At 36.9% G+C, this 14,188-nt stretch overlaps 1 protein-coding gene across 1 annotated transcript in view; it reads left to right on the plus strand.

The window, feature by feature from the left end:
- LOC148275022 (oxidative stress-induced growth inhibitor 1-like) overlaps positions 1-13,307 on the plus strand; it is a 36,301-nt gene extending 22,994 nt beyond the window's left edge. The window contains exons 4-8 of the mRNA XM_088236226.1: positions 4,485-4,676; positions 6,213-6,331; positions 7,731-7,903; positions 10,985-11,148; positions 12,175-13,307. Coding sequence (XP_088092352.1) covers positions 4,485-4,676; positions 6,213-6,331; positions 7,731-7,903; positions 10,985-11,148; positions 12,175-13,032 — 1,506 coding nt within the window. The 3' untranslated portion in view covers positions 13,033-13,307. The remainder of the gene's footprint in view (positions 1-4,484; positions 4,677-6,212; positions 6,332-7,730; positions 7,904-10,984; positions 11,149-12,174) is intronic.
- Positions 13,308-14,188: the final 881 nt, after the last annotated feature.

The raw sequence follows: 14,188 nt of genomic DNA on the forward strand, positions 1-14,188 counted from the left end.
TTGTCTGAGTCTTTTGTTTAGTTTTGTCTGGTTGTTTATTGTATAATTTCAGTCCCTGGTGCATTAGTCTTGATTGTCCTTGTCTTGTTTTAGAAAGTTGTATATGGTATTTGTCTGATATTCTCGTATTATGTCCATGTTGACTACTACTACTACTACCATCACGCCATTTCCCCGTAGGGGTAGGCAGAGAGAATGGACCGCCACACACGTCTATCCTGGCATACAATCCTAGCCTCTTCCACATTCATACATCTTGTCATACGTGTCCTTCGGTTCTGTCTGCTTTTGACATGACCAGACTTAAGATTTTGGTTTATCTGATCATGCCACGTCTTCCTTGGTCGTCCTCGTCTAACGTTGCCGTTCATTTTTGCCATATATACTTGTTTTACCATTCTCTCGTCGTCCATTCGTTCTACGTGACCAAACCATCTCAGAGACCCTTTCTTAATATTATCAATTATACTTGTCTCAGATTTACACTCTCGCCTGATTTCATCATTCGTAACCCTGTCATACATTGATTTCCCACACATTCGTCTAAGAGATCGCATTTCATGTTGACTACAATTTTTTACAAGTTTTAGTTCTTCGACTACAATTACATTAGTGGCTAATTTATGGATAAATTTTAATGATTCTAGTTGAAAGTGTTCAGTTATATTTAATTGCTTAGTTTGTTTAAAAAGTTCTCTAGTTGCAGTTAGATAGGGAAGGTCATAAACTAACTTTAATATTTTATTTTGTTGTCTTTGTAGTCTGTTTATGTCATTTTGATATCCTGCTCCCCATAGTAGTTGCGTATAACAAATTTTAGTTTTTACATAGGCTTCATAGATAAGATTTTTTTTCCGTTTTTGGAACAAAGTTTTTGATTTTAAAAAAAGACTCGATAATGTCGCCACTTTGCTAATTAAATTGTTGGTATAAATTGTCCATGTCAATTGTCTGTCTATTGTTAGTCCTAAGTATTTAACATGTTCAATTTCTGTAAGTCGTTCATTATTTATGTAAGCATCTACTTTATGACTTTTTTTTTCTAGATTCAAAATGAATAATATTGCATTTTGTTTCATTAAGTGTAAGTAAGCCATCCAGTTTAGCCAGTTTCAGCCTCAATAGTTGACATACAATACATAGACATGCCCTGTAGAGAATATTCTCAAAAGTAGTGGCACTAAAAAAGTAGTGGCGCGTGCGCTATACTTACGCATACGCATTGTGTAGTATCCGTAAATAAGCCCACGGTATGACATCGCACGGCATACGCATTATGAAAATAATCTTTAATCCGAGTAATTTAAAAAAAAACTTTTCGTTATCCAAGTGACTTGCCTTTCAGGGTATTATCACGTTGTTTTTTATATTGCAAAAAAAAGAGAAAAAAATACGATGGTAACTGTACAGTTTTTTTTTTATGTCCACGCGTTAATTTTTCAGAGCGGTTTAAAAACGTATACTTTGAATTGGCGCAAAAACGACCATTCGGATGCCGAATGGGCTTGTGACGTCACGCGTTACGAATGCGACTGACCGTTCAGACAAATTCATACGAATTTGTATAGCCTACGTGTTGTTTTTGTTGTAATCGGTTGTTTTACACTGTTTTAACTAATTAGCGCGCATAAAATGTCTTTAGTTATAAGATTCAAGTACTGTTTAGTTCCGATGTGCACAAACACTACGGTGAAGACGCCAAATAAAGCTTTTTTGGCCATTCCTAGTACCTAATGAAAAAATGCGGAAAAAATGATTGATCGCATTTGAACGTTATGAAACGAGATGTTAAAAAAAACCAACCACCTTACTTTTTTTCCGTAGGTCTTATTCAGTACAAAATACTAAATTTAATGATGTAGACTATAGACTATAAAAATTTACCATCAGTATGTACTGAAATTAGCACTTACAAAGCTTGACAGGTACTACAATACTAAAATAGTTTATTCTTTGAACTTTATTGTTTATATTTCTGTACTTATGGATCTAAGTTTAATTTGTACTTGAATGTAACCTATGGCATCGTCTCCGTAATTTTCCCTAGCTGATATATTAATAAGTAAATCACATTTAATAAAAAAAGGCATTAACACGCACTCTAGCAACAGAAAAGTTGTGTCAAAGTCACGTTACTTCCCTTTTACATTAAATGTACGCGAAACAATATATTTATAGTACATGCAAATAATACAACTATTTAAATGAATACATTCTGGAAACAAACATTTTAATTTCCTTACCTTGCGGCCTTTACATTTCTATACTCGGAACTTAAAAAGTTTGTATTGGATGAGAAAAAAATACCCATCATGATTATATCTATTTTGGGCAAGTTATCGGATTTTCCTTGTAAAAAAACAATGTCAATCATAATGCTATGGATGTTTATAAATGAAATAAAAAAAAAAAAACAAAGGAAAAGACGAAATTTAACTATACAAAACAAATAAAACGCCACAAGCCGCCCGCGTCGGACGATCTCAGTATAGGATTTGAGTGAACGTAGATCCATAAGTCACGCGTGACGTCATCAACCTTTTGGCCAGTTACGGGCCGTTTTATTTCTATCAAACTTTAAATAGGAAATTATAAATGAAAACATTCGTTTTGGATTTTTATAGTAAAATGCTCGCAATCGTAAAAATATTATTTAAATACTTTATATATTTAAAATCATATCCCCCAGCATATGAAAATACCCTATTCAGGGTACTGAATATTATCCAACAGTATATATTGAGAACGGTAGTGGTTACACACATAAATAGACATTTACCCGAGCGTCAACCACAACCATAATTCAAGATACTGTAATAGGGGTCTGATACTGAGTGAAGGGGTCAACACTGTTCTGGCATCGAGACAACACTATTACGTAGGCAAAAATGTCACAACTCGTAGCGTTTGATAAGTGACAGAACGCCGTATGTAAACAAACGACACATAGAAAAAGGAAGCTATCTACAATACTCTATAAAATCCATAGACACTGATGAAAAAAAAACCGATGACGTCACAAAACATCCGAAGACGTCATACTTGATGAAGTCATAAAATGTTTGTTTTTGGCACCATTCAAATGACTAGAATTTAATCCTTCATATCTCCCTTATTTCTTAACGGATTTTAATAAGAAGAGTATCGATCGGATTGTGATTTTTTAGATTAATTTATTAGCTAATAAAAAAAATCCATGATAATTGGCCATTATAAAGTAACAAGAGTCTACGAAATACTGTCGAGTAAAAAAAATATTTTTTTACTAATTATTAGTAGCGAAAGAAACATTTTTTAAATTATAATTTTGAATTCCCGCAAAAACAGTCATTGCATTGGCCACGCCCCTAATACGTCACGATTCCTGTTAATTTTCGAACATCGTCACGAATCTTGACGTCACAATTATCAATCCCAAACATGTCGCGTTTTTTAGGGACGTATTTTTATATAATTTATTTTTTAAAGTTATATATGAAAACATTTCTCCACGATATCCATATTGATTGTGAAAATACAATTAATTATTCTAAATCCAAACTAGCCGTTCACAATGGAGTTGTAGTGCCAACTCTAATGTATGGGAGCGAAGTATGAAATTGGAAAAATGATGATGAAAGTGGGTTAAATGCTGTCGAAATGCGATCCCTCAGGCGCATGTGTGGTAAAACGATGTACGATAGGTGCGCAAATGTCGAGATCCGTGAACTGTGTAAGGCTGAGACACGCATTATCGACAGAATCAGGAAAGGGGCGGAAATCTATCACAACACTCTATCATTAGTTGATTTCAGAGAACTGTAGTCCTTAAAATATAGCTTAATTAAAATGACAGCTGTCACTAGGAAAATTACTGATCACAAGACAAGCATTATCGACAATCATTATCAAAATCAAGAAAGGAGCTCTGCGTTGGATTGGACATGTAGAGCGAATAGACAGCGAAAGAACAGCTAAAAGGATCTACGATGCGAATGTTGATGGATGCAGAAAACCATGAAGACCGAGAAAGACATGGCGCGATTAAGTCTATCAAATACTTGAAGATGAACATGTCAAAAGTAGGAATAATCGGCGTGCGTGCATAAGATGTATGAATGTAGAGGAAGCGAGATCTGTATGCAAAGATAGAGTGATATGGATAGAACTCCTCTCTGCCTACCCCTATGGGGAAACGACGTGATGGTTTGTTGTTGTTGATATTTCACCTACTAGGCAACGACAGAAAAATTTTTCTCCATATTTGAACTGTCTTTTTTTTACGGAAAAATATTTTTTTTTTTTTGTGATTTATCCAAATATTTCAATTTCGGGGCCATTTTCAACGAGTTGTAAATAACTCACTATTAGAAAATGGGAATCAAGTTAGGGTAGTGTGGTTCAAACGTCGGATCTCCGATCCGTGAATCCGCAACAGCCCGATACTTAACAGTAAAATTTGTGTTTCAGTGCGTTTATATTACAGTGACCTTTCCGATTTCCAGATAGACCATGTCGTATTGGGCCGGGGGCGCCCGGGCGGCCTTTGGCACCGGCTGGACCCTCTGGTGGCCACCCTGAGCCCCGCCCGCTGGATGGGGCTCCCGAACATGCCCTCGACCCACGCCCAGCCCAGAGCCCCCGTGCGGTCCATAGCCCTGTACTACGAGAGATACGTTGTATCCACGGGCATACAAGTAATTTGTCTTTTTCTTTTAATAATCCAACAACAAAAATTATCTTGTTGGAGCTTATTTATTTAGGAAGCCAACTACAACAGATACACGAAGAAACATATGTACAAGAAACAAAAAGAACATAAAACTATGTAGCAAAGACAAACAAGGCCAATAAAATAATGCTATACAATATATTTTGAGAAGAATATTAGGTATAAGGTGGTTCAATTTTATAACTAACATTGAAGTCCGAGAACAGACACAGCAGCCTCCTATAACGAGCGTCTTGAGGATGCGGCGGTGGACCTGGCTTGGACACGTGCTGCGCATGCCTCAGGAGAACCCAAAACCAAGTTGCCTCTTCTTTAAATCTGCGGGCTCACGCCATCCTGACAGGCCGTTAATGACGATCTAATTCGGCGGAATTAAGGGGTGCTGGATTGACGTAGGAAGAGGCGAAAATGCTGGCTGGCGATAGGGTCTCCTGGAGGCAACTGGTGATGTCTTAGGAGCGGATGTGGAAAAGATAAAGAAGAAGATACAATATATTCATATCTATCAATATTTGGTATTTCAACCAAAAATTATGCCGAATATGAATAATTACCGAATATTCAGCACATCTTTGGGATTAATATTATCTCATTTATTTACAAAATTAATAGTGGTTGGCGCTTTCACCCACCATACTTGATGTTCCAGGTTCAATTCCTGGGAAAGTCAACATGAATCGATTGTTTTTAAAGGTGATTTTACCCAACAGTTTTTCATTACCTTTCTGTAACAGATGATCGAGATACGCTGAATTTTATCTAACATCGCAGTACCCTATGGTAGTCGGCCTCGTGGTAATGGTCAGCGCGTTTGTCTACCACGCAAGAGGTCTCGGGTTCGATTCCCGACATGGTCGATATGAAATATTTATTTACAAGGGTGTTTTCATACTGGAATATTTCGTAGTTCCTAGACTGGTAAAGCTTTAGATTGATCATCTTACTTTCATGTGATAAAATCGAATAAATCGTTCGTCGTTCATCGGCGTTCATCGGTCGAATAAAATGTCTGATGGATATTGCTATGTTTGCTTAACACTATTTTCAAACCATCAGAAGTATGATTTTAAACTACATTTGCAACTCAACTCATGATTTTTACAAAAATAAAGTTGATAAACTACAGAATGGCATCATAACCAAAAACAATATTTTATTGGAGGTTGCTTTCTTTGCTTCCAATGCCTTCATGTATCCTATGAACCTTATTTTTATTCTTTGGAATGGGGGCCAGTGTTATATAAGCTCCTGACGTCACTGCGACCTGTGAAGATCTATTGAGACGGGTCCCCGTGAATCAGTTCTGCCCTCCGAGCCCCGGTCTTTAATAAGCCCGGTTACCGTGTGGAGGGCGAGAGTTCTCATTTTGCTAAATCTCTTCCTCCGAGCCCAGATCCATAAAGTGTCGGGCTATCTGTATGCAGCATCGTGTACGGATAAGGGTTTTACGATGATTGGTCCAAAATCTTCATAGGGTTATGTTGATGATGTATTGTTTCAGAGGTTTTTCCGTAATCACACTATGGTAACCGCCATAAGGCCCATCAAACTGCTGGAGAAAGGAGAAAATGGCGTGGAGTCTGTCAACCAGCCAGTAACCCCGGCTTGGTGTGTGTGTGGGTAAGGGAATTTTACTTGAATTGAGAGTTGAATGAGGGAGTTCAGTTTTACAGAAAATTATTGTTATTATATTCGCTCGTAGCTATTCAGCTGATCCCCGTGCATCTAAGAACACTGTTAAAATGAACCAACTACAACTGGAATGGAAAACAGTTTAAGTTGTCACTTTACACACTAAATACCGAATGTACGACTGTCTCAAACACTTACTCTTGACAATTGGGCTTCTCCAGAGACCAATATACGTATAATGAGTTAGAAACTAGCTTAAACATATCTTCTCTTCAAGACCGTCGAAATAAATCCGACCTTCTAGTCCTATTTAAAATTCTCAACTCACTCTTTGATGGGCCTGAACTACTGAGCTCAATAAAATTAAATATCCCAACTAGAAACCTCAGACAAAACTTACTCTTTCATATCGATAACCATAGAACTAACTATGGTTTTCATTCTCCTATGCCTAGAATTCTCAGGTCTGCGAACAAACATACCAGTCTTGATTTCTTTGATAACAAGTTGTCTTCTTTCAAACGATCACTGAATCAAATTAAATTATAAACACTTCTCTCCCGCTCACACTCCCCCGAAGTCTACTATATATACTATTGTGTCTTTCTACTTTTCTTTATAATAATTTTCTAAGTATAAATATGTCCTTAAAAATGCCCATTGGGCGTATATATAAATAAATAAATTTAGATATACTCTGTGAGTGAGAGACGCTGGTCAACTCGTACTACTGCCACAAAATGCTTAGTTGCTCTCAGAGCTCCGCTAAGGGTGTACCCTTTGCTCGTTTTTAGCGATTATATTAAAAAAACTAAAACTTTTGAGTTTAAATATTGAATGTTTCATTTTTCAGATTTTCAATCCTTTATTTTGTATGTGTATTGACTACACAGCACCGGAAAGCGTGGATTTTTTTAGCACAGTTAGGGAAAGGTTAAATAAATTGTTGGCAAATGCCAACATTGTGTATATGTCAATTTTAGTTTTAAAAGTTCAAGTCCAATACAAATCTAAAATATGCACCTAAATCTTGATGGCCTTCAAAATTTGGTGATGACATCCTGGTGGAGTTAGATACTCGATTAATCATTGAGGAATTATCAAAGAGACTCCCCATGGTCAACGGCAAATCTGATAGAATGGGAATTTGTGCAAAAATGCGCAATTTCTATATAGTCCCTCTTTGAATAATCTTTACAGAATTTGCCGAGACTGCTGCTTTTAAAATATCGATGACCTCTGTATTGAAAATTGTGTTTTAATAGATTATATATTTGACTTCTTGGAAGACACCCAAAAATTACAAGGAGGGGTAGTTATTCAAATATTTTGTAAGGAGAAATAATTGTTTGGATAATTTATTGATTGAGGAACTTTCCTTCGGCAGATATGACACCTTTAAGAAGGAGACGTTTCACTACATTTGTTCTCGAGTAATTCTTGCAACGGGGGCCTCGGACCGCCCTAACCCCCTGGAGGGGGCAGGGCTCTGCGGGGCCATTCGGGCCCCCGTGCAGCTCCGTAGAGCTCTGGACGCCATGGAGGAAGCCAAAGAAAAAGGTACATATTGTATTTTTTATACAAATATTTTTGGGGGTTAGTGTCAAAAAAGTCGCTTGTTTTATCAATGTGACTATGCAAAATCTTTGTAGTTAATTGCTTTGTAGTATTTATTTAAAATTTATTCAACGGTTCTCTCGGGTAGAAAATCCTGCAAAACGAAATCAAGTGGAGATAATTCTCCTTTGTTTGGCATCAAGTAAATAAATATAGATAGTAAAAAATAATTATCCAAATATCAATCCGCCCGTATTGTTTTATTATGCCAGGTGGATTTTTGCCATTGTGTGAAATGGGTCTTCAATCACGTGATATCACGCAGGGGGCTCGTGGTTCGCAAGTGTGTATGGAAAACATCAGCGACGGTCTCTCCAGAGATTTGACACCAGCACAGCTGGTTGATCATCCTCTCTGGCTGCGTGGTCTTCCAACAGAATTGATCGCGCCACCTACCGGAAGGTCAATAGGTACCGAATATTCGATATAACAGATCACTGGTTGCCGCTGTTTTATGTTTCGATTGCAAATTGCATTATTACATGCTCTTGACTCTTACAAAACGACAATAGATACTCAACTTATACTGGAGTTGGTTACGCCACATGTGCACACATTGTTATATATTTTAATAACTGACATACAACGAGCATGTAGATAATACAGTAAACAAATCACTGAAATTACTTGGCTTCATTAACAGAATATCCTCTGATTTTACTAATGTCCGCACGATCAAAACTCTTTACTGCTCAACTGTTCGCCCTCTTCTAGAATATGCCTCCGTGGTCTGGTCTCCATTCTATGTCAATCGCATAAATCACATTGAATCAGTCCAACATCGCTTGCTTCGAAAAAAAGCGTGGATGCTTGGACTAAAGAGGGGTTATTATTCTTATGCTGATATAGTCAATGTTAAATATTTCTAGTCTACAAAAACGTAGAACTAATATTGACTCCATATATACTCGTATGTTCGGCATACTAAATGGTATAATCGATGTTCCATCATTACTGGGACAAGTAAAATTCAATATTCCGACTCGTAGATTGATAAACAATGAAGTACTGTTCATCGATCAGCATAGAACAAACTATGGCCTAAATTCTCCAATGACCCGCCTTTGTCGTATTGTTAACTTGAGACAAGATCTGGACTTTTTTGGTTTAAGTTTACAACGATTTAAACGAGCACTAAATAAATAGTCCAGATCTTGTCTCGATGTCCCTTATGTTTGTCAATGCTTCTTTTCTTTCTTTTTTTTAAATGTTTTAAACTTTTCTTTTATTGTAATATTTAAACCCTATAAATTGTATACATGGACAATGTCCGTTAATAAATAAATAAAATAAATGATATATCTAGCACATTTGCTAGGATGGGGCGTTCGGATTTGTTTACTACCTACGGGACCCTGGTTAAGATGTTGCATTTTTCCTACCGTGGGTACCTATATTTTTCCGGCGCCAGAACAACGACTGAACCGACCGTATGCACGTGTAATATCTCATATTGTCACCGCGATCGCAAAAAGATATTTTGCCATCAATAAGTATTTAATCTACCGTGTGTATAATTCGTCAAGTGGCCCTTCTCCCTGACATCAAGGTAGGATCTGATCCTGACTGCCGCGACAGAAGAACCAGCAATAGAGGTGCCAGAGCCCAGAATAAGGTAGGAATTGCAATCATTGTATTTAGGGTTCAGTAGTAAAGTGAACAAAGGATAACGCATCCAACGAATCAGCAATTTTCGAGCGTGCAACTGCTAACGGGCAAGTGGCGCGATCAGGAGTCTTCCATCTTATTGTCGAATATTCTCGCTGTTAGGATAGGGTAATTTTTGTCACTTAGTCGCATGCGAAGATATAATGGATTTGGATTGCAATTACTTAAATAATGCGATAATATTCAAACTAAAGGTAAAGGACCCAACAATGTTTGAGTATGTCCAAATGCTTGCAGACTGGCTGGATTCCCTCCCTAGGGATTTATTCATATTCAAATTTATTTCAACAGAGAGGGAAAACATTTTTGAGAAGGGAACGTTTACAGGGCTTATGACGAAGGTTTCAGCTCTTTTACTTCACAAAAGTCAACAGATGGAAGGGTTGAGGAAATGTGGATGTTCAAACATGGGCAGAATGGTGAATGTTACACAGTGTGTAAAGTGGCCACTTCAACCAGCCAATGACAGGTCATAACTATACCAGATTAAATTCCCTTTTTTATGTACCAACTTGTAAAAACAATTATACCTCGAATTCATTCATTAGACGTACTTGTAGAAATTATAATGGACTCAGTATTGATGTAGACATTTTTAACTGCACGTTGCATTTGTACAGAAAATTTCTTCATGGGGTCGATTATTTGGGATAGTTGCTGAATGTGCATCTTGAGTGGTTTATGCTATGTATATGTGCCGCATGTAATGCATATGTTTGTGTATGTTTTATATGTGCGTTCATATGTGTGTGCGTGGATGGCTCGAAATTTGCATTCAGTATTTTTATTTATTACCTCCATGAAAATGTTAACAATTATTCTTTTCCCACTTGAAATTCTTATTTATTTATTGTTTTTGTCACATTTAATGTTATCTTTTGCATAATTTATGAAAACTTAATTGGTCTTTTTACGTTAAAAAATTGTTGTTTTTAATACTTATTATGTATGATTATGTTTTCTGAATAAATTAAATTAAATAAAAAAATAAGCCCTGTAAATGCCTAGGCCTTTATATTCCCTTCTCAAAAATGTTTTCCCTCTCTGTTGAAATAAATTTAAATGTGAAGGACCCAGTTTAAGGTAGGCGTCTATTGTCATTTTGTATCGGAGTTAAGAGCAATTGAAACATAAAACGCTACTAAAAAGCGATCTGTTATTTGGCAACTATCAATCTTCCTGTTGGTGGAGTCTTTCTGAACTCTCCAATTAAAAATAAACAAGAATGTTAAGCCCCCTTTTGTACAGGACAACCCAGTGAGGGCAATTTCATTTTTGTATGTTTTCTACGTGCTTCAGAAATCGAACAATAAGACGTTTTCGTATCAAATTTTTATCCCATTGTGTGTGTTTTAGGTGGAGAGAATCCTTTACCTGTGCTCGTCATCGGGTCTGGCCTCAGTGCCGCGGATGCCATCCTACGCCTGAGGAGCAGCGGACTCCCGGTGGCTCACGTGTACCGAGGGGCATCCTCCGCTCTCCGGAGCCTTCCGGCCGATCTGTACCCTGAATACCACCAGGTATAGTCATGGCTACGATGCTGTTTAAACTTGATTCCATCGATTGTTCCAAACGTTGAAACTATTTGAATTCTCCAAAATATGTTAGAAATAGTATAAAAGCTGTAAACGCTGTAAACAATTCACCAGTCTTGAAGATGCCTACTTAGGCGAAAGCCCTTGTTGCTCAAAATAATAAACAAGTAAAAATATACTAAAAAAATCACATGTCTTTTCAGTTTGTATTATTAAATAAATGACAGTAATCATTCTGTGATTTATTTTTATACGGTGTTCGCTGACTACTAGAACCTTTGTATGTTTGTATGTGTAAATAGTTATTTGCATATAGAGTTGGTGGATATTTATTTAATTATTTATTTATTTATACATCAACGATTTACAAAAATAATAATTTACAGAAATAATCACAGCAGTGCACAATAAACATGTAGTACATAGTATGAAATAATAGAAAAATTAAAACTAAAAAATTTAGTGAAGATATAATACAAAAAACAAAAAGTAAAAAAGAAACATTACATCTCTAAATAAAATATAACAATAACCATGAGAAAATCTTATGTTCTAAATATAAATATAACACGGTAAAGTTAAGAATAACTAGATAATAATAATTAAAAAAATAATACAACATTAATATTTTAAAATAAAATAAAAAACTTAAATTAAATAAACTAAATAATACCTTTATTTAGTGAAATCATCATCATCAGTTGGTTGGAGGAAGTTGCCATTTGGCAATAAATCCACCAATGTACAATTTAAATTATGTCTAACTTGTTAAATAAAGAAATAATAATAGAATATCATAAATAGAGGATTGAAGAAATATGGATGTTCAAACATAGGCAAAATGGTGAATGTTACACAGTGTGTAAAGTGGCCACTTAAACCAGCCAATGACAGGTCACAAGCCCTGTAAATGCCTAGACTTCCATATTCCCTTATTTAAGGTATTCTCCATCCCTGTTGTAATTTGTTAATAAATAGAGGACATAAATACATTTGTTTTACCTTTTCTAGGTTCACGAAATGATGAAAACCGGAGTCTCCGGAAACAATCCGCTCTACACCGCTTTTCCGGATCATTCTCTCCTCGAAATCCATCAAAACGGGAAAATAATAGAGGACGGCCACGACCCCACCGATATATTCGCCCAGAGAACCGTCAAACTCCTCAACTCGAAGACAGACGAGACCCTCGATATAGAAGTGTCCCTCTGTGTCATACTCATCGGCTCCCGACCGGACCTCTACTTCCTCCCGGACAACTTCGAGAGCAGCTGCATAACTTGGAATCTGGACGGCTTGAAGTCCAGCCCGAAAAACTTCCGGAAAGAGCAAACATTCGAGATGAGCCTGACCGAGGAAAGCAGCGGCAAGCTGATGCCGCACCCGACGGAGATGTGCATCAGATGCTCCTACAAAAATCAGAACCGTCGGAAAACGAAACCCAACGATTGCTTCTTAAAAACGCAGTGGGAAAATTTGAAATATATTGTCGGGGGACTTCAAAAATCTAGACAGGACGATCGTAAGGAAAACTGCGAGCCTACGAGCAATGGGAAATATCTCCTCAACGAAAGCGACGTCAAAGTTTTGAATGCTGTAGAAAATATACACATCGAAGACTGCGTTTCAAAAAATGACTTGCCGGGGAGCGGCTTGGGTCTCGGTGTGGTTCCGACCAAGCCCATCGACTGCAGGAACAATCCCGTGTCCATAGACAAATTGTCCCACGAGGTGCTGAACGCTCCCAAGGGTCTGTACGTCTTGGGGCCTCTCGCCGGCGACAATTTCGTGAGGTTCATACCGGGCGGTGCCTTGGCCATAGTCAGCCATATTTGGAAGGAGAAAAAAGCCGAGGAAGGAAATAATTAACACTTTTAAATTTCACGCGTAGGATTCTGACATGCAAATTAAATTTACCATATCAGAGTAATGAGGCGCTGCCGCTTTTATAGCCGCTCATATCCTCAAATAAAGATCTAGGATTATCAATCATGAAATTAGCTACAGTTTGCAGCTAAGCAATCGGACGTATTCGGGTTGAGAATTGCCAAATCGGTATTAATTTGCATTGAAATTGCTTTTAAATTCACCTATAGGTGATCATTTTCTTAAAAGGTATTTCAATTTATATTTCCAAAAGAAAATCACCACATTCTTTATGTCAAACCATAAAAAAATGGCTGCCAGTGAAGTGAAGTTGTCGCTAACCAGAATTTTGCAACGTTTCTATTCTATACAATATACTTAAATAGCATCTCAAGCGGGCAGCGCGTTATTACTCTGAGTTTATAATAATATTCGAAGCATTGATTTTGTGAACTTTTATATCATAATTATTTATATATCGATCGATCAGTTCTTCAGTTGGACATTTATAAGTTTAAAAATATAATGAGAGTATAAATATTTTAATGCTCAGCTAAAATCAAATATTGTTGATTTGTACCTGAATTTAATATGTTTTATCAGCGTTATTTAGTGATCGGGCGCATTGGTAAAATTACATTTTTATATGCAAGTAGGACAAATGACCCAAGCTGTCGTCTAGAATTCCAACCGTGCTCTGTATCTCCTCTATGGTCGCGAAACATCGTCCCAGGGTCCAGAAACAGCCGGCAGGGGTCGAGTCCGGTAAATACGGTGATGCCCCATCAATGTGGTCTGGTTTTTTGTCGAAAAGTTGCAAACAAGCCGCGAGGCGTGAGCGGGCGTCCTTGGTTTTTGCTCTGGAATAATCTTGAAAATTCGCCGATCACATTAAAACGCAACTTACTGTAGTCCTTAGAATGTAACATGATTAGAATGACAGTTGTCAGAAAAAGTGACGACATAACTTTGTAGTAACGTCAAAGGAGTTATTTATATTGACACATGAGAAATCATTTTTTTCTGGCGTGTTAATTAATTTTTTTAATACAATGCTTGAAACATAAATCAACATTAATGTATAAAATCAGCTTTTAAACTAAAATAAACCTAATTACTAACGACGTTCTTACAAGGTTACATCATTTTGCAAAAACGT

Source organism: Micrasema longulum, unplaced genomic scaffold, assembly GCF_059751315.1.
Source record: "Micrasema longulum isolate JH-2025_06_02 unplaced genomic scaffold, ASM5975131v1 h1tg001527l, whole genome shotgun sequence".
NCBI classification, from domain to species: Eukaryota; Metazoa; Arthropoda; class Insecta; order Trichoptera; family Brachycentridae; genus Micrasema; species Micrasema longulum.